Below are 24914 nucleotides of genomic sequence, written 5' to 3'. Positions count from 1 at the left end.
TATAGTACGAAGATAAATGAGATATGGGCCCAGTCTTCAAAAACCTCAAAGTCTGGTATAGAGCAGATATGGAAACATAATTACAATGTAATAGGAAAAGAGCTAACATAGAGGTATTTACAAAGTGGCATGAGAAATTAGAGAAAGAAAATGGACTATGTCAAGGAGGAGACATTCAGGGTAAGTTTCACAGAGGAGAGGACATATATTCTGAGTTTTGAAGAATATAAGGATTTTTCCAGGGAGGAAAATGAGAGAAGACATTCCAAGAAGAAAGAAAAATATGTGCAAAGGTTCATAGAAGAATCAAGGCTTAAATGAGATGATAAAATTAAAGCTTAGAGAAGACAAGTAACTTACCTAAGGTCACATAACTAGCTGGTAAGTAAAAGGGCTCGATGAAATTGAACCCAAGCTGAAGTTATTTATGGGAGTATGTTCTATTCCTTGAGAGTATTAAGAGTCACTGCTCAAGGCCTGGCATTTAAGTTCCAGGAGCTCGGACAACATTCAGTAGACAATGGGGAATCGTGACAGGTTTTTAAGCAGAGAAGCAACATAGTCCCATTTGGACTTGAGAAAGATAATTCTAGCAGTGATTCTCAACCCTAACTGCAGTTAGAGTCACTTGAGAAGCTTTCAAAAATTACAGGCCAGGGAGCTACTTCATTCAGAACAATTAAACTGGAATTTATGGAGGTGATACCCAGTTTTCTTGTTCTGTTTTTTAAGTTCTTCAAGGAATTCATGTGTGCAGGTAGGGTCAAGAACGACTGCTCTAAGAGAATGGACTGAAAGATGGAAAAGAACTAATTTTTTAAGCACCTACTATGCTTGAAGTTTTGTTCCAAATGCTTTATACAATAACTATAATCTAAATATATTATGATTATAAAAAAATATTAATAACCATACAGTTATCAAATAGTGAATTAATAAATATAACTTTAGAATTAAAAAATAAACTTTTATTTCAATGCAAAAAAAGTTAGGATTATATAGATATAGATAGATAGATAGATAGATAGATAGATAGATAGTACTCTGACCCATTTCAACTATTTTGAGCTCTGTGTGGGATACAATATTACTCCCAGTCTATAAGGTAGATATTATAATCCTATAATTCCTATTTTACCAATGAGGACATTGAGGCATGGACCAGTGAAATACCCATTCAAGATTATCAAATTATTAAATGATACAACTGGATTCACACGTAAGTCTTTCTGACACTCAAAACCCATGCTCTTTCCCTTTCATTATACACTGCTGCCTATGAGTCTAGCTTAATCCTCAGAACAATCCTGAAGTAGGTATCATGATCCTCATTTTACAAATGATGAAATTAGTCCTAGAGGTTAATTTGACCAGGTCACAGCTAATAGGTGAAGAGGCTGGGAGGATTTAAATTCAGACTTGTTTAACTCCAACTACATGCTTATAAAGTAGATAACACATATTCAACACTCAATACAATTTTTTTTCCTCTGAAAGGAAGCAAGTCGGATGATTAATATAATCCCGAGTATTATTCTTAATAAGGAGAGCCATCTCCGGGGATTTCCCTTTCCTTCTTGGATGTCAGGAAGCTAACCCTCTGTTGAACTATCAATCCCAGGGGCCTTTTTTGGTGGGGAGAAACACAAGGAATTCTGCCATACCTTCTGTCATATTTACCTGAAAAAACTTTAACCTTGGCTAAGTCCAACACTACAACTTCTTCACTCCCTTATCCAAGCAGCTGCATAATGTTGATTACTGTCTTTTTAAATTCATGGTCTTCAATTCAAATGGGGATTCACTGCCCAGCAATATTACGCCTTTTCCTAGTTAGTTCATTTTCTCACTCTTAGAGAATATTATTTCATACCATTTCTTCCCTCCGCAATGCTCCAACACTCCCTAACAAAATCCAACCCCATCCCCATCTTATTCTCTCTTCTCTTGTTGCATCAACAATTTCTATCTTTTCACTGGATTATGCCTTACAATTTACATTACCCATCTTTAAAAACATCAAAAACAAAAAGCAAAACCTCCTTTGAACCCACAGCTGCCTCTAGTTATGACCAACTTTTCTGCTTTCCTTCTCATCTAAACCTTTGGAAAGAGTTGGCTTCTTCAGTGTCCACTTTTCCACCTCTACCACTCAATCATTTCCATCTACCATGCCACTGAAATTGATGTTATCAGGGTCACTAGTGACCTCCATGTTGCCAAATGCAGTGATGTTTTTCTTTGTCCTCAGCTTCTCAATGGTCTTTGAAACAGCTGATCTCTACCTTCTTCCTGAAACTTTCTTCTGGCTTTGCTGACACCACATTCCTTGTCTTCCTACATCACTCAAAGTTTTTATAAGTGTATTTTCCTCTACCTAAGCTCTAAATGTTGGAGTACTCTAAGTGTCAATCTTGGGCCAACACTCCATTTCCTGATAAACTCAGTCCACTTTTTCCCTCCCATTTTGACATAAATTGTTTTTATTAAGCTTTCACTTAGGGGCCATGTATTTAAAGAGTAGACGCAATTGGAACTGCAAAATGCACCCACTATAAAAGGGAATCAGGGCTAAATCCATCTAAGGGTACAGCAGATTCACATCTCCCATCTCATGCTCAATTCACACTTATTTTCCCAAGTGTAAAGAAACATTTCACACTACACTAGTTACTTGGGTTGAATATGGATAACTCAGTTTTAATAAGTTAAAACGCTTGTTTGATTGTACCATTTATATGTTTATGACTCCTAAATTTATTTCTCCAGTCCTGATCTTCTCCCCTGAGCTTCAGACTCATGGAACCAACTATCTACTTGGGTGTCTCCATTTAAAGTCAACTAGGCATCTTAACATGTCCAAATATAACAACTGATTCACCCCCTCCCCATGCCCCATCCTCACAAAATAGCTATTTTTCCCTTAGTCTTTCCTAGCTCAGTAAATGGCATGCCATCTACTCAGGGTTTCAAGCCAATAACCTAGGAGCGATCTTTGATTCCTCCCTTTCCCTCACCTCCACATAAATACAGCAAGTGCATTTAGCTCTACCTCCAAAATATATCTCAAATCTATCCATTTAATTCCACCAGCACAGATACCACCCTAGTCCAAGCCACCATGACAATTTCTACTTTGACTGGCCTTGTTTCTACTCTTACCCTTTGTATGGTCCATTCTCCAAATAACCAAGAGTAATCTTTTATAAAACATTCACTCTTCATTCATCAAATATTTATTGAGTGTGAACGGGAACTGGGGATACAGCAGTGAAGCAAATTAGAGCCCTGTGTTCATGGACTTTTATTCTAGAAGGGGGAGAGGCAATGCTTAAGTAAAAAATTTTTTAAAAATGTGCAAATGTAATGAAGAAAAAGTAAAATGTGATAAGCTAAATCTCTTGCTTACTGAGTTTTACTGAGTTGCTCTCTCAGTAAAACATTTTAAAGCTTCCCCAGTGTTTAGATTAAAATCCAAATTCCTTACCATGACCTTGTTATAAGATTCTATGAGATCTGGTTTCTATTTGTCCCTCCCACCTTATCTGTACACTTCCTCACTAAGACTTAGTTCCAGTCATCCAGGCCTTCTTTCCATTTCCTCAATGTTCCAAACCTTTTGCCTTCTTCAGACATGCATTTCCTCTTTCTGGAATTCTCATCCCCAATGCTAAAATATCACTTCATCAGAACGAACCTAAATAATCTACCTAAAAGTAGTTCCCCCCACCCCCCATTTGCTTTCTCTATCAATTACACTTTTGTTTCATAGCACTTTTCATTTTCGGAAATTATCTTATTTAACAAAATCTTCTGTTCCCACTAAAATGTTAAATTTTCTGAGTTGAGAATCTTGAAGTAGTCGCCAAAGTATCCCTAAAAGTCTAGAACAATGCCCAGCATAAGAGGATCTTGATAAATATTTTTTGAAAGAATAATGACGGGTAATATAGCATACAGAGTGACATATATCACTACAGGACAGTAAAACGGGCTAGTCTTACAGCCGCTAGATTCCGCCCCCGAGAGCCACTTCCGCCCACGGTCTAGCCCACCTTCTGGGCGAAGTCTTCTGCGCAGGCGCCTTGGGGCCGCAGAGCTTTCTGGGTAAAGATGGATGCGCACGATCTGTTTCGCCGGCTTGGCGCGGGAGCCAAATTCGACGTGAGACGCTTCTCGGCGGACGCAGCCCGATTCCAGGTACTGTGCGCAGGGGGACAGAAGCCAGGGTAACTGAGAAGGAGCAGGAGCCGGAGAATGACCTGGCTTCTGGGGGGCCCGGCACTTGGAGAGGCTGTGGCCTGGCCGTGGGGCGTTTTCTCTCTGGCGTTCAGGTTACCTGCAGACCTACCCGGTCTGAATTAACTCTTTTCCTATTCTTTTGTAAACGAACTTCGGACTGGCACGGAGACGCCTGCCCCTCCGCCCCCTTCTTAGTTTATTCAAAGGACAGTTGTAATCCTTTCAAAAGTACCTTTTTCTCCTGTAGTCTACCCAGGTTTGGCTTGGCATGTGTATACCTTGAATGGGCATGCTTCTTTTCATTCCCACGCATGTTAAGTAACAAATTGAGAAGAGCGATTTAGAAATGTGTGTGTATGGGTGGTGGGGGGGGAGGGGTCTTACATAGGGAAGTAGTGAGTGATAAATCAGGAGAAGTTAGGACTTAGTTGTGGAAAATCTTGAATGTCACCTTTGATATTGTGATTACAGACATTTGTGTGTGTGGCCGCGACACGTGTGTTTCTTTCTCTGACTGGTGGTATAATGTAGTTGTTGAGTTTGAACTCTGGAGCCAGAACTCTGGGTTCAAAACCTGAGTCTGCCAGTTTTGAGACCTTGGTTAAGTTACTTAACTCCTAATGCCTCGATTTTCCCATTTGTAATATTTCTATTTACTTCAAAGGGTGTCGAAGAATGATGTAATTTAGTATATATAAACATGCTTAGAAATCTGCCTGATGGCATGTAAGTGATACTCTGAAAAACATATATTATATAAGTGTTAGGCACTATTATGCTTATTATTATTACTTTAAGGTCAGAAAAGATATCATCTTGGATTCCATTTGCCCAAACACACTTGTCAGCCCATCAAATATTTGGTGAAATGGTAAAAAAAGATGGGGAGTCATTGGACCCACATCCTTACTGCCAATACTGCTTGGGTGAAAGCAATGCCAGCCTGTCCCTAGATTTCATTTAAAATTTTTTGGGTTTTAGGTAGGAAAAAGGAAATATGACTTTGATTCTCCAGAGGTGCTTCAGGGACTGGACTTTTTTGGAAACAAGAAGTCTGTCCCAGGTGAGTGTGGAGGATCAAGAACTCATCAGGAGCTCCAAGATGAAGAGGAAAAAGAAGAGAGCCTAACTGAAAGGAAGAGGGACCAGAACAAGAGAAAGAGGAAGAAGATGACTTCAGGCTAGTGCTTAATTTTTTTTCCCTCTGTGTTTAATTTTTTTCAGTTACAAAAATAATACGAGCTTATCATCACAAAATCAGACCATATATAGCCATTCTTCAGTTTATGGCATTCAGTTTGTTTCCAGATATTTGCCATTACGAATATTGCTACAATGTTTGTACATATATCCATTTGTACAGGGCTGTTTCTGTAATTAGCATCCCAAAAGTGGAGCCACTGAGTGAAAGGAATGCACACTTCTTTCTTTGAACAGATACTGCAAAATGACTTCTCACATTATGTCAAGGCTGGGTACTGTTGGTCTTAAGTTTTTTGCCAATCTAATGCATGAAACTTTTTTATTTCTATTTTCTTGATAGCTGATAAGGTTGAGCATCTTTTCATATTATTTACTGGATATTTATATTTCAACTTTTGTGAATTTGTTCTTACTCGCCTATTTCTCACAGGTATTTTTCTGTGTTCTAGTATGAGGATGTTTATCTTTGTTACTATATCTTTTATCATATATGTATTTTCTAGGTGGTTGTTTGGATATAGAAAAGCTGGCTGGTTCATTGAAATCTCTTTTTGTTTAAGTATTTTTTTCAATAATTCTTGTTTTCAAGTATACAGTGATCTGCATATTACACAGCTAAAATAACTAACAAAAAGAAGAGAAGGAGCTTCAGAGCTCTGATTTTGCCAACATAGAACTTGCCTCTCCTTTCCAATATTTATACCTCCTATTACCTTCTTTTATCTAGTTGAAATAGCTAGTACTTTTTTTTTGTTTAGTGTGAAGGTATGGACTATGTGCTACACCCAACAATGTTGCACTTAAAATTTTTTAAAAATATATATATTTTAGAAATTACTTCAGAAGAAGAAGGTTCTACTATACAGTGGATATCATCTGTGGAAGCAAAGATTGAAGATAAAAAAGCTAAAAGAGAAAATAAACTAGCTTCAGGAAAGTTGGAGCATCTCAGAAAAGAAAAGGTTAGAAAAATGTCTTAGCCCCAATTGCTTTTCTGACCTAGTGACTTTTTCACTGTCCTTGGGTTATTCTGTTGATTAAAGTGAATATGGTTTTGTTAAGATACAAGATTGATTACATTAGTTTGAATTTCACTTTAATAAAAACAAAACAAAGTAAGTGTGCTGTGGCTGAAAAATTTTAAGTTTAAAATTCTGAAATGAACAGGTGAATAAAAAAATATATATATAATTCTTAATATGTTTATATAGATATTATTCTTCTATATAATTTTTGACCTATTCAAGTTTCAAGACTGATACTGTGTTTAGAATTAAATTTTTAAAATTTCTTATCCTCTTTTGATAAATGTAAAATTGGCCCCCTTTGTCCCCTTAAACTCACTGGTTTAGGATATCCTCCAACAGGGATTTGAGTTAAATTCTTCAGAAACCTCTTTTATAAAGTGGGACTAGGGGGACTAGAATACAGATGAAACAACAAATAAACCATTGACCTGTCTGCTACACGCCTGCTGTGTTGATGATGGAGAGTATTGTTCAGCTCAATTCAGTAACCCAGAATCCCGAATTTGGCTGTCTCTAGATCAGAAAATGGGAAAACAAACCAAATCAATACTATTGTACTTGACTCTGCTTTTGGCACTCAATTTTAATAAGTAGAGTTTAGGGTAAATCATCAAAAAGCATTGGCACTTGTATGCTAAGCGCTATGTAAAGAAAATAGATGGCTTCAGTGTCTACCTTCTAGAAGTTTATATGAGATTATAAGTTATGACTATGACAGTAGCACATTGATATGAATAATACATTATTGCATTGACACATTAATATGAAGAAAGCATGGATAGATAGGTTTCATCGTTATGAAGGTTTTCTATGAAAGGGCATAAAATGTACCTAATATTTGTATCTTTTTGGGCTTGGAATTTAACCAGAAAGTTTCATATGCTACTAAAGCTTATCCTAGAAACATACTGTTGCTTTACAACGTCTTGACAATGTATTTGACTATATGCATGGTGACTTTTCAGATAAACTTCATTCGGAATAAACACAAAATTCATGTTCAAGGAACTGATCTTCCTGACCCAGTTGCTACATTTCAGCAACTTGAACAGGAATATAAAATTAATCCTCGACTGCTTCAGAACATTCTAGATGCAGGCTTCCAGATACCTACGCCAATCCAAATGCAAGCCATTCCAGTTATGCTGCATGTGAGTATGAAGGTCTAGAATGCCTCTAACATTTCTTCCTGTGTTTGCCCTTTCTCTTCCCTCTGTCTTTGAAATCTTTCTTTCCTACCTTATCTCTCATTGTTGAAATCCTTCCCTTGCTTTTAAGGTCCGCCTCAAATGCCTGTGCCTCCATAAAACTTGTGTTGATCACTACAGCTAGATGTAATCTTTGTCCTTTACCAACACTTCCCTACCACCCAAGTCTCCATGGTATTTAGTGTGTCTTTTTTCTTGCAGCATTTCTTACACCTTAAACTACTGCATATTTGTACTAGTTATATTTATCTTGCTCATTTTACTAGAGTATAAATGGGAAAGATAAATATAATTAGTGCAAATCCGAGAATAGGGACTATGTTCTGTTTATTCATTCATAATTTAGTTTATAATTCCCAGGAGCTATTTCAAAAATACAGAATTCTTATACCAACCTGACTTTGTTTTTTTCCCCAGTACTTTTTATTATTGAAGTATACTTGATGTGTAATAAAATACATAGACTTTAAGTGCACAGTTCAGTGAGTTTCAACAGTGCGTACCCTGTGTAAACACCACCCCAATGAAGATGTGTAACGTTTCTATCACCCCAGAAGACTCTCCTGTGCCCTTTCTATTCTGTCCTCACCCCTACCCTGAGGTAACAACTGTTCTGATTTCTATTGCCATATATTAAATTTTCCTTTTCTAGAATGCCATATAAGTGGAATCATTCATTATTTATTCTTTTATTTTTGGTTTCTTCCACTGTGCATACTGTTTCTGAGATTTATCCATTTCGCATATATCAGTGGTTAGTTACTGAGAATAGTGAGTAGTATTCTATTGTATGAATACACTCATACCACAGTTTGTATATCTGTCTATTGACAGATGTATGGGTTAACCTAGATTTTTGGAACTTAAACCTTTTTGAGATTTCTTTTCGTAGTGAGGAAAGCTGACTTTAGGAAAGCTGACTTTTTCCCTCCACGTAACTAAGATCGCCTTCAGTTCTGATAGCCATAGTATATGAGTTACCTTTTCATCGCTACTAGTCCTTTTCATTTTCTTTGGAAACTGAAATGAGAATACATTTGAATGATGTCATTGACTCATAGTAAGTTTGCTTTTAGTTTTCATTTAAGATTATTTGTGACTTTAGCTTAAAGCTTTAAAAATCACATTGCCTTTCTGAAGATTGTCACCTATAAATTACTCTTGTCACTCTGGTTATCGCCACTTTTTATTTCTTTCGGCCATTCTGTTGCATATTAAAACCTTCCCTAAGGATTGAGCAGTGCAGATATCAGGACAAAAAGTTGGTTGTGTAATTTTGCTTTGATAAAGATTTTAGTGGGAAAGAAAAATTGAAGTAATGGAAATAACTGAGGCTGTGAATTATCTTTAGCTTTTAATTACCACGTTCTTTAGTTCAAATGGACTTCAGTGCCAGTTCTCAGACACTCCATTGGAGTGGTGGTGGCAGGGGTGGAAAGCAAATATGGGAGACGTTAGAAGTGTGATGGGAACATGAATAATTGGATTTACTATATGTAATTTTATTCGTTATTTCTATGGCTGATAGCACTATTTGACCAGGCTCTGAAAAATATGTGTATTTTTTCTTGTGCTTAATATACCTGTTTTTAGGGTCGAGAACTTCTGGCTTCTGCCCCTACTGGATCTGGAAAGACTTTGGCTTTTAGCGTTCCCATTTTAATGCACCTGAAACAGCCCACAAATAAAGGCTTCAGAGCCCTGATTATATCACCAACACGAGAACTCGCCAACCAGGTACGACTTGTAGCTTCTGAAGAGGATGTGTTTGGTGTTTGCTTCAGTCATCGTTCTTATTTGAGGGCAATAAAAAGGTCTCAAAAAACTAAGGCCTGTGTCGTTTGTCATGGTCAAATATTCTGTACACAGCACACTGCTCTGTATGGTATTGCATATGGGTAAATGGTTTTTAATTTTCTAAAACATGATTTTAACATTATACTTCTTTGGTGAATAAGATCCTTGAAGTTGAAAGGCTACTGTAATATATAGTCTGTCTCTAAAATTTATTTTTCTCACCTAGAAAACTGCAACTTCATCTCAGTTTTTTTGTTTGTTTGTTTTTTTAAAGATTTTATTGGGGAATTGGGGAAGGGGAACAGCGCTGGGGAATCGGGGGAAGGGGAACAGACAAGTTGCTTTCCTTTTGTTCTTCAGTCTAGTTGTGGAGGGTGTTGCTTCGCTGGCCCAAGCTGGCACCATCATTGAGCTCTTCCCGGGCGAGGCAGATCAGTCGCCGGCCTCTGGACGGCTGCTCACGGTGGCTGCTGGCCGCTCACACTGGCTGCTGGCTACACATGGTAGCTTATGGCAGCCCACTGCAGCAGAGGACTGCAGCCTACACCATCGCCGCTGATCCACGGCAGCCCAGCTCCAGGTCAAGCTGTTGTTCAACATCTTAGCTGCAGAGGGCAGTGTCACTGGCCCTCATATGTGGGATCCGAACCGGGGCCCTCTGGCGTCCCAAGCCAGTTCTTAACCATCGCGCCTCTCGGCCGGCCCTCATCTCAGTTTTTGAGAAAGTAAAAACTACAATGATCTGCTTCCCTCTTTCCCAATGTGCTTAATATAAAATACATACCAAGTATGTAATAGTTTTCAGTGGTACTTTATTCTAAAAATAATATGTGACAGATTGGAAGAGTTTTGGTTTTATCTCTTGGAACTAGTTTACTAGACCTGAAGAAACTACTGAATCTTATTAGGCATTGAAGTTCCAAAATGCTGAGATTCCATGTTAATCTACAGATTATTACGGGTTTAATTTTAGATATTCATGGATTGGTAAAGGATTTATTTTGTTAATGATGAGACTGTATATCTTATCCAAATATTTTAGTAGCTAATGTTTTTATCATTTTCTGTTTTAGATTCACCGAGAGTTAGTAAAAATATCTGAGGGAACAGGATTCAGGATACACATGATCCACAAAGCAGCAGTTGCAGCCAAGAAATTTGGACCAAAATCGTCTAAGAAGTTTGGTAAGGGATTCATGCTTGAGATATAGAGTATGAATGGGATTTAGAAATTACACATATCCTAGTTGCCACCTAAGAGTTCTTAAAGTATAGTCATGCATATAATTAGGGTGATTTTTAGAGAAGCTAAAAGAAATCTCTTCCCCATTCCCACCCAGTAGTTATTATAAATATATACCAGTGGGTTCTCAACCAAAGGCAGTTTTGCCTCCCACCCCCACCTCATCCTCTCTACCCCAGGGACATTTGGCAATATCTGGAGACGTTTTAAGTTGTCAAAACTGGGGAGGGGTGCTACTAATCTTTAGAGGGTAGAAGCCAGGGATGCTGTTAAACATCCTACAGTGTACAAGACAACTCCCTACAACAAAGAGTTGTCTTGCATCCCTATCCTTATGTCAGCCAGAGAATCTGCTATTACCTGTTTTTTATCTTGAGCTTCTGAGTAAAATTTCATTTCAAAAGGGATTTTCCTGAAAGAAAAAAAAGTTTGAAAAAACTGTTGGATTATAGTGTTCTTGCCTCTTAGAAGTTAAGAAGACATAAAATATAATAGAGTTAGCGCTATATTAGTTTGTGCTATGATGGATAAAAAATATGCAGATTTTAGCTTACTGACAAGAAAGAACTTTTGTGGTGCTGGTGTAGTGAGTGTAACTACTCCCTTCTCTCCACTTTAGGTTATTAACTGAAATTCAGGAGGCTTAATTCTCTAGTTCAAGAGGGATGACTCCTGTGTTTGCAATTTGTACTGTTTGTTTTTCCTATAGATATTCTTGTGACTACTCCAAATCGACTAATCTATTTATTAAAACAGGATCCTCCAGGAATAGATTTAACAAGGTACAGATAACATTTTAATGTCTTCTATGTGTTTTTCATTTAGTTGATTATGTTATGTCCTCAGTTGCTTGTATTATTGCCCTTTGGAGCTTGTTATGGTATCTGCTAACTTCCAGTAAGTGTTGGTGCTGAGAATAATGGTTTTCACTAAAATCATGGAAAAATAACTATCTGGTTTGGAAGAAAGTTACAGATTCTGATGAGCAGTTAGTACAGAATTCCCCTAGACTTTTTCATGTCTTTCAGCAACTGTGATGGAGTTTATAAGGTTTATGGGAAGCTCTTGTTGCTAATGGAACCTCATTATCTTTGAGGCTAATGGAATAGGTACATTAATTGATGATTACCTTATTTTTACCTTTTTCCTGCTTTTTTTTTTTTTTGTACCTTTTTGTGGTATGGTATGTGGATCTGAGAGGCAGCATGTGAAGTGTTTAGTGAAGTGTCTTCTATCTTCCAGTTCAACATCTATAATTTGTTTTGTTATTTCTTAGTGTTGAATGGCTGGTAGTAGATGAATCAGATAAATTGTTTGAAGATGGCAAAACTGGGTTCAGAGACCAGCTGGCTTCCATTTTCCTGGCCTGCACATCCCACAAGGTCAGAAGAGCAATGTTCAGTGCAACTTTCGCATATGATGTCGAGCAGTGGTGCAAACTTAACCTGGACAATGTCATTACTGTATCCATTGGAGCAAGGTAATTGTTCTTCCACAATATCCCACTGATTATTTTTTAAATACAAGTCATTTTTTTAGACTCAAAGAAATAGGTTATTTGGCCTAAGATTAATAATGGAGAGAGTTTTACTGAAAGAAATATTCTAAAGTCAAGATTGATTTTGTTTTTAGAATAACCCAAAGGGGAGATTTTCATCTTCATATTAGCATTCCCATTATTGTGCTTTCAGTTGATTTTTCCCATCCACAAAGTATGACATGAGTTCTGTGGCCACCCAGAGGATTTACTTTTATTTAATTAATTTATTATTTTTTTTTAAAGATTTTTATTGGGGAATTGGGGGATGGGAACAGTGCTGGGGAATTGGGGAAAGGGGAACAGACAAGTTGCTGTCGTTTTGTTCTTCAATCTAGTTGTGGAGGACGTTGCTTCACTGGCCCAAGTTGGCACCATCATTGCGCTCTTCCCAGGCGAGGCAGATCAGTCGCCCGTTTCTGGACGGCCTCTCATGCTGGCTGCTGGCTCCACACGGTAGCCCATGGCAACCCACTGCAGCAAGGGCTGCAGCCTACGCCGTCGCCGGCAACTCACGGCAGCCCAGCTCCAGGTTGCCCACCTCCAGGTTGAGCTGTTGTTCAGCGTCTTAGCTGTAGAGGGCAGTGTCACTGGCCCACACATGTGGGATCCGAACCGGGGCCCTCTGGCGTCCCAAGCCAGCTCTTAACCTACGTGCCACTCAGCCGGCCCCACCCAGAGGTTTTAGTTTCTTTGATGGCTTAACTAAGTAGGACCACAGAGGAGGAAACTGATGTTACTGAGTAGCTTGATTTATAATTCCTTTTAAAAAATATTTTTGGGAGCACTTTATGCTAAATGAATGCTCAATGGTAGAAAAAGTTTTTGGAAATGATGATATTGCCACTTGGTAAGATTATTATACAGCCCATGAAATGATAAGTATGAAGACTAGCTATATGAGAAAGTGTTTGTAATACCATGTTAAGTAAAAAAGGAGACAAATGGAAGTGTAAAGAATACCCTGTCTGCTTTAAACATAACTCCTGTGTATAAAAAGAAAATAGAATAAATTCACAATAAATATAAAGGCAGACAACAGAATGGAAAAAATATTTATGATGTGGCATAATGTATTGCAGCAACTTACAGAGTGTTAATAAAGCCTGAAGATACTTCAACCACAGTTGTCTGTCTGTAAATAAACCCTTGCTAATCGTTAAGAAAAAAATTAGCTATATGTGATGATAACCTTAAAAATGTTCTCGTTATTTTACCCAATAATTTTAGTTTTAGAAAGATTTTGTAAGTAAGTAATTAGACATGAAAATTTACGTCTAGAACCCAACAAAATGTCAAACGTTTTTTCTAAAATGGCAGAATTGTGGGAAATTTATTATTTACATTTTTCAAATTTCCTTGAGATAGAATTTTTATAGGTAGGATAAAACATTTTAAAAATAAATTTGTCTTCAAGATAAAATATAAATAATTAAGTACTTATATTAACAATGGAAATGTTCATTTTATTGTAGTTGTGTGTAAATTTTTTCATTTATTTAGAATTTGTGGGAGAGAGCAAAAATTGGCTCTTGCAAACTTAAGGTATGTTTTCTCCTCAGGAATTCTGCAGTGGAGACTGTAGAACAAGAGCTTCTCTTTGTTGGGTCTGAGACTGGAAAACTTCTAGCCATGAGAGAACTTATTAAAAAGGTATATTTGGAAAACATTCTTGAATTTTGAGAAAGTCACCAAGCCTTATATTACTGGTAGGAGGCTGAGCACAATCCCTGCATCATATTAATAATCCAGTGATAAATTGTTAAGAAGCACATTGGGCCAACTCTTGTTTCAAGGAGGGGAGCCTCACCTGTTAAAGTGCAGTAAGTTTTTTATTTCCATCTTATGGGTAGAATTGCAAAAGCCCTACCAGATGCCCTGAAAGCCTCTTTTTTGCACATCTGCATATCTCTCTGCCCCCTTCATCTCCTCCCATCCCTCTGCTGGTTTCTTATAGAACTGGGGCATTGTAGAATGAGTAGGACACTGGCTGGGATTTTTTCATTGTGTCCCTTCAGTAAATATTAAGTAGAAACCATAGTTAAAAAGTACTAAAGGGTCAGGGTACTAAAAGAAATATAAATCCTAAGCCCTGCCCCCTGGAATTTAGTCTTTTTTAGGGGCTAAAATAAATATACTTGTGTAAGAAATTTTGTGATAAAGTGCCATAAAAGGCTACAGAATGTTTTTCTTAAGCATTCATATAGTTATAATGGCGCCATCAGGGTGAGTTGAATTGGTTGGGGAAAGCCTTATAGAGGAAATGCTACTAATCTGGGCCTTGAAGGATTTGTAGGATTAAAAGGTGGTGTGGGGGGATGGGGGCGGTGGGGTGGGGAGAAGAGTATTGCTGGCTCGAGGAGTAGCTGGAGTAAGGAGTGAAGTCTCAGAGGTGGAGGTGAACACAATGTGTTTGGAGACTAATGAAGAAGTTACCTGTCTAAGGTAGAGAGTTTATGTTGGGAATTAAAGATCAGGTTGGACAGGAGAGAGTTCAGGTCAAGTTGAGAGAAACCACTGAACATTGTTAAAGAATTTAGCCAAAAATTTTTTTTTTAATTTTTAAAAATGTAGCTACATAATTTTAAAAGAAAATTTGTTAAACGCAGTGATATATAAGATGGATTGTAATAAAAGGAGACTGAAAGTAAGGAAACCAATTAGCAGGCTATTAAATTAGGCTGGCTAGAGATAAGGAAAAAATAAAGGTGACAGCCATCATTCATGGCGGAACTTTCAAAATAGTTGGAGAATGAAAGGGAAAGGTGTTTGCCAGTATCAGGTGACTACAGAAGTTGAAGAGCGTGGACGCTGGAGCCAGGCTACCTGGGTTGATATTCTAGCTTTAGTCAAATTAACATCTTCCACAGTTTCCTCATTTATAAATTGGGAATAATATCTACCTCTTAGAGTTGTTTTAGTATTAATGAGTTAATACAAATATAGTACTTATAGCAGTACTTGGCACATAATAAATGCTGTGTGTTGGTTTTTAAAGTATTCTTAAGGGCATCATTTGACAATAGGAAATTTAAGATTTTCACAGATACTCACATGGGATTGTACACCAGGGATTTTTAGCTATGTATGAGCTTTAGGAGGTTTGTGAATCCTCTGAAATTATGTTAGATTTTGTGTGAATGTGTGGTTGCCTATTAGAAAGCATCATAGCTTTCATTAGATTCTGAAAAGGGTGTGTGAACCAAAATAAAAAGAATAAGCTCTGATATAGACAGTTGAAAATAAAGAAAGCTGATTTAGAGAGAGGCAGAATTGGATGATATAAATGTAAAATCATTTGCTTTAGCTGGTAGTTGATAACTGAGATTTCATTTAATTTAATAAGATAAAGATTATTTTGAAAGAATTGAAAACCAAGGACTAAGCTTTGGGGGAATACCCACAATTAGGATAGATAACAAATTTAAAAAACAGTCATTACATTTTAAGTAGAATCAAAAAAATTCTGAGGCACAGAAGCCAAGAGATTATTGTTTCAAGGAGTGGGCGTCAGTCACTGTACAAGGGTGAAGGTGGTTAATTAGACAAGATTATTGGAATTAGCAAGATGGAAAGTACAGTTCAAGTTTAGTGGAAAGAACCCATGGAAGATGTGGAAGATGGGCAGATTTAGAACACTGGTCCAAGAAATTTGGCAGAAAAGTACACTAAATTGAATTGGATTCTTTTGTGAAATAAAATGATGAAATACTGCGATTGTATTCTTGATTATGGGTTATGTATGCTGATTTTTGCCTTTCTTTTAGGGTTTCAATCCACCTGTTCTTGTTTTTGTTCAGTCCATTGAAAGGGCTAAAGAACTTTTTCATGAGCTCATATATGAAGGTATTAATGTGGATGTTATTCATGCAGACAGAACACAGCAACAGGTAAAGTCAAATGTATACTTTCGAAATAAAGAAATCTCAGTTTTAAAATACTGGCATTAAACTTACAAAGTACTTGTTTTCCATTCCTAAAGTGGTACTAAAACATTTAATATATGTTCTGTTAACCAGAGAGATAATACAGTCCACAGCTTCAGAGCAGGAAAAATCTGGGTCCTTATTTGTACAGCCTTGCTAGCCAGAGGAATTGATTTTAAAGGTGTGAACTTGGTGATCAATTATGACTTTCCAACCAGCTCAGTGGAATATATCCACAGGATAGGTGAGTTGCCCCCTGCCTCCCCACTCATCCCCCTTAGCACCTCTATTCTTCCCTACAAACTGCTCATTTTTTAGTGCTGTGGAAATCCAGTGACTTCTCTATGTGAATCTTGAAGGTCCCTTTCTCAAAAAAGTGGGTTTTTTAATGGTCTGATTTCTTTCAGGTCGAACTGGAAGAGCAGGGCATAAAGGAAAAGCTGTTACATTTTTCACTGAAGATGATAAACCATTATTAAGAAGGTAAATTAGGAAAATTAACAGTATTAAGTTGGAAAAATTGATTCATTAGCCTTATACTTATGCACAAATAATAGATAATTATAAAACGGCCATGTCTCAAATTCTGTTATGGTATTAGTCAACCAAATTTTAGCCATGAGAAAAGGAAAAATGATAAGAAAAGCCTTGTTTTTGCCCTTCCATTATTAGAATTTTGGGATATTCATTAAGTTTCAGACACAGAATTCTCCCAGTTAATATTACTTACAATGTAATATTAAGGTTATTGGATGATGAATAGTTTAAGTTAACTCCTGAGTCTCTTCAGCCCAGTCAAAATTACCACTTACCATGGTGCATCCTTCCCATTAGTCTTAGGGGCAGGTGGAGTTTTATATGTAGTGCAGGAAAAACTATTTTAGTAACACACCCCAATATTATTCACTTGTAGCCCCTTGAAGCCTGGTAACATATAACAGATATACTTTTAGAGTCATGGGTCTTAATTTAGCCCATCATCATAGATTTTAATATAGAAGCTGAGTTTCCTACATTTTGGCTGCCTACAGAAAATTAGGCTGATGATAACTGATAACGTGTCACATTTCTAACAATTGAAATTGAGTTACAGTTGAAGGCAGTTTATACTTTGATTTGTTTGTCAGTTTTGGCAAAGATTGCGATTTGTGCCTTCTGAGCCATCGCTCTGTCAGCCTTGGTTTTGCTTTGAACTGACTTACACATGTGCATGTGTAGGGGAGATACTAACAGCCTAGATTCACCTAAAGTCTCCTTGGCAATTCCAAGCATGTGAATCTGATGAACCCTATAGCAGTGTAACTGTGCACATCATTTTTCCATATGGGAAATGGGGATGATGATAGAATTTACTACAAAGGGTTATTGTGAGGATTGAATGAGTTACTATACATGAAAAGCTTAAAACAATGCCAAACCCACAGTAAGCACTATCTCTTAATAAATTTAAGCTTTACTCTGGCTTTAGTCGGTGTCTTATCCAAGATTGAGCTTAGTAGCTTTTTAGGGCTTGATAAATGTTGAGTAGAAATAGCTGCTATCAAAATTATTCATCAATTCATTGATTTTAGTGTAGCAGGCAGTTCTCTCAGTAATCCAATCTGGTGATAATTGATAGTATATTAAAACACTTTACTGGATTACTTTCTTGTTACTGTAGTTTTAGTTCCTCTTGTATTGTGCAGAGGGCTTAAGTTCATAAACATCAGTTTGATAAGATACAAATTTATATTTGAGCGTCTCTTTTTCAGCATTGCCAATGTTATACAGCAGGCCGGATGTCCTGTACCAGAATATATAAAAGGTTTCCAAAAACTACTAAGGTACAATCTTGAATTTACCTGGAGCTTCTCTCTTTCTTTGCATATACATTCTTGCTTTCACACTGTTACACATTATAGTTCTAACAATACTTCTTTTAGAACATTTTAAGATAAAAATTTCCCTTTTAAATATTTGTGAATGTGTACTTTCCTTGCCAGTTTTTTCACCCTGGAAATTTTAAGTATTCAGATTTTTAGAAAAATTGTTCAGTATGAGTGAAATATGCTTAGATTTTGTTTTAGTTCATAAAACTGGTAAAAAGCAGTTAATTGGCCAAAATCAAATTGTAATGCTTGTTAGCACAAGATATAAGGTTGACACAGGACATATTTTAATCATAATCACTGCCTTTTTAATTAAAAATTGATTGCATTTATCATCCCTTTGGGTTACCTCTCTATGCTATTAGGTAATCTAGTATATTAAAGTGGATACACTCACTGTAAACCAGTGAGTGGATAAAAAATGAATTTTGTAACCAAGAATAAAAACTAGTTTTAGCTCTTTTAAATTAAGTTACACTCAATTTAATTCTTTCCTTTCTTACTTTGTAACTTTCAGCAAACAAAAGAAAAAGATGATTAAGAAACCATTGGAAAGGGAGAGCATTAGCACAACTCCAAAATATTTTTTAGAAAAAGCTAAGGATAAACGGTAAGTGTATCGTGAGTCCATCACATAGCTATCGTAGGCATTATTTTTCCTTAGGATAAGTTGTTAGAAGTAGAATTAATAGGCCTTCAGTCCATTATAAAATGTAATTAAAGTAATATAAGGTTGGCTGTGATTTGGGAATTTGGATGATTCAATCTTGGAATTTTTCTGTATCTGTTTATTACTGATCTGTTTTTTTCCATCTCTGAAAATATGATTTCAATTCACCATGAATTAGAATTGCTTTGCCCACCATCTCCATACATCCTGCATCAGCACATACTATTGAGGCCAATAGTTAGGACTCAAATTGATGGAGTCTTCCTTGAAGCTCCATATATTCTGGGCAGGATTTCAGTATAATCTTAGGCTTATGCTGAAGCACATTGTAACACCTCTAAAAAGTATAACTTGGTTAAATTTGTAGTAGTTTAGCTGAGTTTTATGAGGATTTTTAAAGTATAGATTTTTTAAGTGTATAGTGTGTGTGTGTGTGTGTGTGTGTGTGTGTGTGTGTATAATTTTTTTGCCCAGTACTGATAGGAAGCTACATGTTTTCATAGGGGTAAGCTAATATATTCTGAATAATACAACTCTCCACTATTTATGGAAAATGATACGCTCCAGAGTCTACCAATACCAGTTAGTATATAATATATATGAAATGTAGGCGTTTTCTGAGTACCTGTTGTCCTATTATTTACTTGATGGTAGTAGGTTATACAAATGACTATAAAATGAGACCCATTTCTTGAAGTTAGGGAAGGAGGTTAGTATATAAGAAAAGAATTAGAGAATAATTTTTAAATAAAATAGTTTAGAGAAGGGAAAAATCATGCATTGGTATAGTCACAGAAAGTTTTAAGGAGGTGGAACAATCTTTAAGGAGAGGTAAAATCTAGGCATGTAGAGGAACAAGATGAACAAAGACATGACAACTGGAATGCGCTTTCCTTCTTTCTAAGTGGAACAAGAGTAACCTAACATTTTGTACCGACTATGGGAAATAATGTTCAGTTCAAGCACAGAGAGAGAGCACAGAGTGGCCTAAAGTTTTAATGCTTTAATAACTTGGGAAGAATAAATGCTACAACTTACAAAAATAACATTTGAAAGAGTAATCCTTTTCATTTCACTTGTACTTAGTTTTGTGACATTTTTTAAATTATTTTTTTAAAGTTGACATTCAATATTATTTTATATTCAGGTATAGCATAGTGTTAGACATTTATGTAATTTACGAAGTGATCCCTGATTAGTCTAGTACTCACCTGGCACTATACATAGTTGTTGCAATATTATTGACTATATTCTCTATGCTGTACTTTACGTCTCCCATCACTATTTTGTAACTGCCAATTTGTATTTCTTAATCCCTTCACCTTTTTCACCCAATCCGCCAACACACCTCCCCTCTCGCAACCATCAGTGTGTAATCTGTATCTATGACTCTGTTTCTATGTTGTTTGTTTTGTTCTTTAGAGTCCACATATAAGTGAGATCATATGATATTTGTCTTTCTCTGTCTGACTTATTTCACTTAGCATTATATCCATGTTGTCGCAAATGGTAAGATTTCATTCCTTTTTATGGCCAAGTAATATTCCATTGTATATATGTATCGCATCTTCTCTATCCAATTGCCTATCAATGGGCACTCAGGTTGCTTCCATATCTTGGCTATTGTAAATAGTGCTGCAGTGAACATAGGGGTGCATATACCTTTTCAAATTAGTGTTTTGGATTTCTTTGGATAAATACCAGATGTGGAATTGTTGGGTCATAAGGTAGTTCTGTTTTTAATTTTTTGAGGAACCTCCAAACTGTCTTCCATAGTCGCTGCATCAGTTTATATTCCCACCAACAGTGCATGAGGGTTCCTTTTTCTCTGTACCCCCACCAACACATGTTGTTTTTGGTTTATTGACGATAGCCATTCTGACAGGTGTGAGGTTGATAATCTCATTGTAGTTTTAATTTGCATTTCTTTGATTATTAGTGATGTTGAGCATCTTTTCATATGTCTATTGGCCATCTGTATCTCCTCTTTGGAAAATGTCTATTCAAGTCTTCTGCCAATTTTTTAATTGGATTGTTTGTTTTTTATGGTGTTGAGTTATATTAGTTCTTTATAAATTTTGGATATTAACCTCTTATCAGATGTATCATTGGTGAATATCTTCTCCAATTCAGTATGCTGTCTTTTTGTTCTCTTGATAGTTTCCTTTGCTGTGCAAAAACTTTTTAGTTTGATGTAGTCCCATTTGTTTATTTTCTCTCTTGGTTCCCTTGCCTAAGGAGAAATAGCAGGAAAAATATTACTAAGAGAAATGTCATAAAGTTTACTGCTTGTGTTTTCTTCTAGGAGTTTTATGGTTTTGGGTCTTACATTTAAGTCTTTAATCCATTTCGAGTTTATTCTTAATGGTGTAAGAAGGTGGTCCAGTTTCATTTTTTTTGCATGTATCTGTCCAGTTTTCCCAACACCATTTACTGTATATTCTTGCTTCCCTTGTCATAGATCAAATGACCATATAGGCATGGGTTTATTTCTGGCTTTCTAGTTTGTTCCATTGATCTATGTGTCTTTTTTTATGCCAGTACCATGCCATTTTGATTACTATAGCCTCGTAGTATAGTTTGATATCAGGTAGTGTGTGATACCTTCAACTTTGTTCTTTCTCAAGATTGCTGTGGCTATTTGGGATCTTTTGTGGTTCCATGTAAATTTTAAGATTATTTTTCTAGTTCTGTGAAAAATGCCACTGGTATTTTGGTAGGGATTGCATTCAATCTATAGATCGCTTTGGTTAGTATGGACTTTTTAATGATGTTAATTCTTCCTATTTATGAGCATGGTTTATGCTTCCATTTATTTGTATCTTCTTCAGTTTCTTTCTTCAGTGTCTTATAGTTTTATGAGTACAGGTCTTTTATCTCTTTGGTTAAATTTTTGTGAATTCTTAGTATGTTTTTAAATTTTTTGTGGCAACAATTTCTGGGTAACACTTAAACCAGTGGATTGGTAGAGAAGGTCATTCTGCTTGGCCACTTAATCTCTCTCATTAGACTTTTTCTTTTGGTGGGCCATATCAGAGCTGTTGTACATGCATTAGAACCTCTTTCTTTGGATGATCTTAAAGCTGGGATTGGAAGTGCAATTCTTTCAGGCATTGAGCAGCAGCTGATGAAAGTAACATTCAGCTAGAGCATAAGATGGTGGCTATGTTGAGTTTTAATAAGAACATCAATATTTTAAATAATTACACTTTAAATGGTGATTTTTGTCAGTTTGTAGCTTTTATACTTCTGAGATTATTAAAACTTAAAGCTGCACTGAGACTTGGAGGACACTTGGTATAAATTTTGTCTAGACTGCTTAAGATGCTTTCTCGATTTTCTTCCCATTTGAAGGCCATGCTTCTTAACATACAAACTGATCTGACTCTAGCTTACCTTTCCAATATAGATTTTCCTTTAATGATTCTATACACACCTGTAGCCTCAGCTCATACCTCTATGCTGATAACTGTTACATCCATATCTTTAGGTCCAGCTTCCCAACTGAGCTATAAACCTGAAAATATTGGGTTGTCGGAAAAGTCATAATGCATGTTAGTGACAGATGTCACTAGTTCATTTTTGGAAGTACTAGAGTCATTCGCATCTATGTTATTGCTATGTCATTTGACAGCTGACAGTTCTAGCTTCATTCTAAAAAACATTGAGCCATTTGGTTGAGTTTTGGAGATTTCACAAGTTGAAGATGGAAGACCAAACTGTGCATTTTTGCCATATTTTACTCTTTTACTTCCATAAAGGGAAGAATGCATATCAAACTTGTGAAAAGTTGCTTAAAGTTTATGGTGACAATGCTTTACAACAACGTCAGTGCCAACGATGGTTCACGAAATTCCGTGCTGGTGATTTTGATCTCAACAATGCTTCTCAGTCAGGGAGGCCCACTGAGGTTGATGACGACAAAATAAAGGCATTGATAGAGTCAAACCCATATTACGTGACACAAGAGATTGCAGAAACATTGAACATCCATCATTCAAGCGTTCACGACCACCTGAAGAAGCTGGGATACGTAAGCAAGCTTGATATTTGGGTTCCACATGAACTCAAAGAAGTTCATTTGAAGGTGTGTATAAACATCTGCAATATGCTCATTAAACGTGAGGAAAACGATCCTGTTTTGAAGTGACTGATAGCTGGTGATGAGAAGTGGATTGTTTACAACAATGTGGTGCGCAAACAGTCTTGGTCCCGATGTTATGATTCGCCTCAAACGAGATCGAAAGCAGACATTCATCAGAGGAAGGTTATGCTCTCAGTGTGGTGGGATTTTAAAGGTGTCGTGTTTTTCGAGCACCTACCAAGGAACCAAACAATCAATTTGAATGCGTACCTTCGGCAATTGGACAGTTCGAACAAATCCATCATCCAGAAATGTCCAGAGCTTGTTAACTGTAAAGGAGTTGTGTTCCATCGTGACAATGCGAGACCACACACAAGTTTGATCACCCATCAAAAATTATTGGAGCTTGGATGGGATGTGTTGCCACACCCACCATACTCTCCTGACCTTGCACCGTCAGACTTCCATTTGTTTTGCTCTCTTCAAAAGTCCTTGCGTGGTATAACGTTCAGTTCAGATGAGGCTGTAAATCAGCACCTTGTTCAGTTTTTCGCTAATAAAGACAGGTCCTTCTATGAACAAGGAATTATGAAGCTCACTGAAAGATGGCAAAAGGTTATTGAGCAAAATGGGCAATGTATCACTGATTGAACTTTGTTCTTTCTATAAATAAATGACCTTTGAAACACATAGACAAAATACATCATGACTTTTCCGACAACCCTATAATACTAATTCTGCAACTCAATGTTGGCTGAGGATTAAATGAGTTAATATACATCTGAGAACTTCGCATTACTGTATTGTGGTATGCAAACATTGAGTATTTTCTCAAAATCTGTTTGCTTTTTCTGTGTTAACACTTAATTGATGATATTCACTATTCACCAAATTTTAAAATCAGACTGTTGGGATTCATGTCTAACATTTATTACCAGTATATGGTGATGAGCAAGTTGCCCAACCATTCTGTTTCATTTTCCTTATCTTTAAAATGAGGATAATAATAGAATCTTCTTCATAAGTTAGGAAGATTATCTGACGTGATACATATATATATATATGTATATATATGTATATAATATATAATGTAAAGCACTTATAATAGTATTGGCACTTAATCAGTGTGAACTCTTACTATTAGGTCAGGATCAGAATGTCTTTTATACCGTGTTGTAGGGTAGTACAGTTATTCTGATCTTTCTGTCTCACTTAGGTGATTGTGGTTTTCTAAAGGGCAGAGTCCTAATGAATGCATCTTTGTGTTCCTAATGCCTCATATATTTGATTATACAATAGGTTTCAGTGCATGTTTACTAAACTAGTAGACCTTTAGAAAGTACATATATCTAGAATTCTGATTGAACTTTTCTTCCTTTCCTTGCCACAGGAAAAAGGTCACTGGTCAGAACAGCAGGAAGAAAGTAGCTCTTGAAGACAAAAGTTAAAAATAGATTTTTTGGAAAGACTGTAATTTTATGATCGTAGCATGAATGTTGTTTTCATGGAATACTTCATCTTAAAATCACCTGTACCAAACACTTGAAATCAACTACAAGAACATGGGAATGGTGGAAAATGATCATAAACTTTCAGTGCATTTTTGTCAAATTTCAATGTAGGTGACTTTCAAATGATTGCACAATGAAAGTAATATTCATTGACATTTGTGGTTTGAATCCAGAGAGATACTTCTTATAGAAGAACAAAAGCTTATGCTAAAAATAAAAACACCCAAATGTGATGGATTCTTAAGGATTTTTCCTTTCAAGTATGAAGGAAGGTGTGATGTATGCTGTGAAGAGACATCTGGAACCAAATTTCAAAGTAAAGCCTTGAGATTGAATGCCCCTTCCCATCCCCACCCTCCCACCCCCTTTTTTTGGAATGGACAAGGAACATCCTAGGCTTACACCAAGAAGAAGCTTGCTCTTTATTTTATCATTTCTTAATTTCTTGTGGACTTTTGTAGTATGAGTCACAACAAAGGGATGCCTCTTCGGCGGCTCATTATTCAAGTTCTCTAGGATTTTAAATTCTTTGGTCTATTAAATATCCTTCTACCTCATCAGTAAGGTAGCTCATACCTTACCTGTCATAATGTTGCA

The 24914-nt window shown here is 36.5% G+C and overlaps 1 protein-coding gene across 1 annotated transcript; it reads left to right on the top strand.

Annotated features, from left to right (window-relative positions):
• The first annotated feature begins 4071 nt into the window (after positions 1-4071).
• Positions 4072-24550, top strand: DDX52 (DExD-box helicase 52). The gene is made up of 15 exons (XM_019636791.1): positions 4072-4200; positions 5224-5422; positions 6277-6407; positions 7439-7624; positions 9275-9418; positions 10552-10663; positions 11431-11503; positions 11998-12201; positions 13821-13911; positions 16026-16148; positions 16278-16428; positions 16592-16667; positions 17936-18007; positions 18570-18662; positions 24197-24550. The coding sequence occupies exons 1-15, from the start codon at positions 4114-4116 to the stop codon at positions 24252-24254; spliced, it is 1800 nt and encodes a 599-aa protein (XP_019492336.1). The 5' UTR covers positions 4072-4113; the 3' UTR covers positions 24255-24550.
• Positions 24551-24914: the final 364 nt, after the last annotated feature.

This window comes from Hipposideros armiger, unplaced genomic scaffold, assembly GCF_001890085.2.
Source record: "Hipposideros armiger isolate ML-2016 unplaced genomic scaffold, ASM189008v1 scaffold_29, whole genome shotgun sequence".
Taxonomy (NCBI): Eukaryota; Metazoa; Chordata; class Mammalia; order Chiroptera; family Hipposideridae; genus Hipposideros; species Hipposideros armiger.
The sequence above is the reverse complement of the archived record's forward strand: the minus strand, read 5'-3'. Positions and strand labels throughout refer to the sequence as shown.

Coding starts and splice junctions, on each gene's coding strand:
- DDX52 (XM_019636791.1), top strand. CDS start 4,114: ATGGATGCGCACGATCTGTTTCGCCGGCTTGGCGCGGGAGCCAAATTC. Junction 4,201..5,223: donor CGGACGCAGCCCGATTCCAG/GTACTGTGCGCA, acceptor TTTGGGTTTTAG/GTAGGAAAAAGGAAATATGA. Junction 9,419..10,551: donor CACGAGAACTCGCCAACCAG/GTACGACTTGTA, acceptor TTTCTGTTTTAG/ATTCACCGAGAGTTAGTAAA.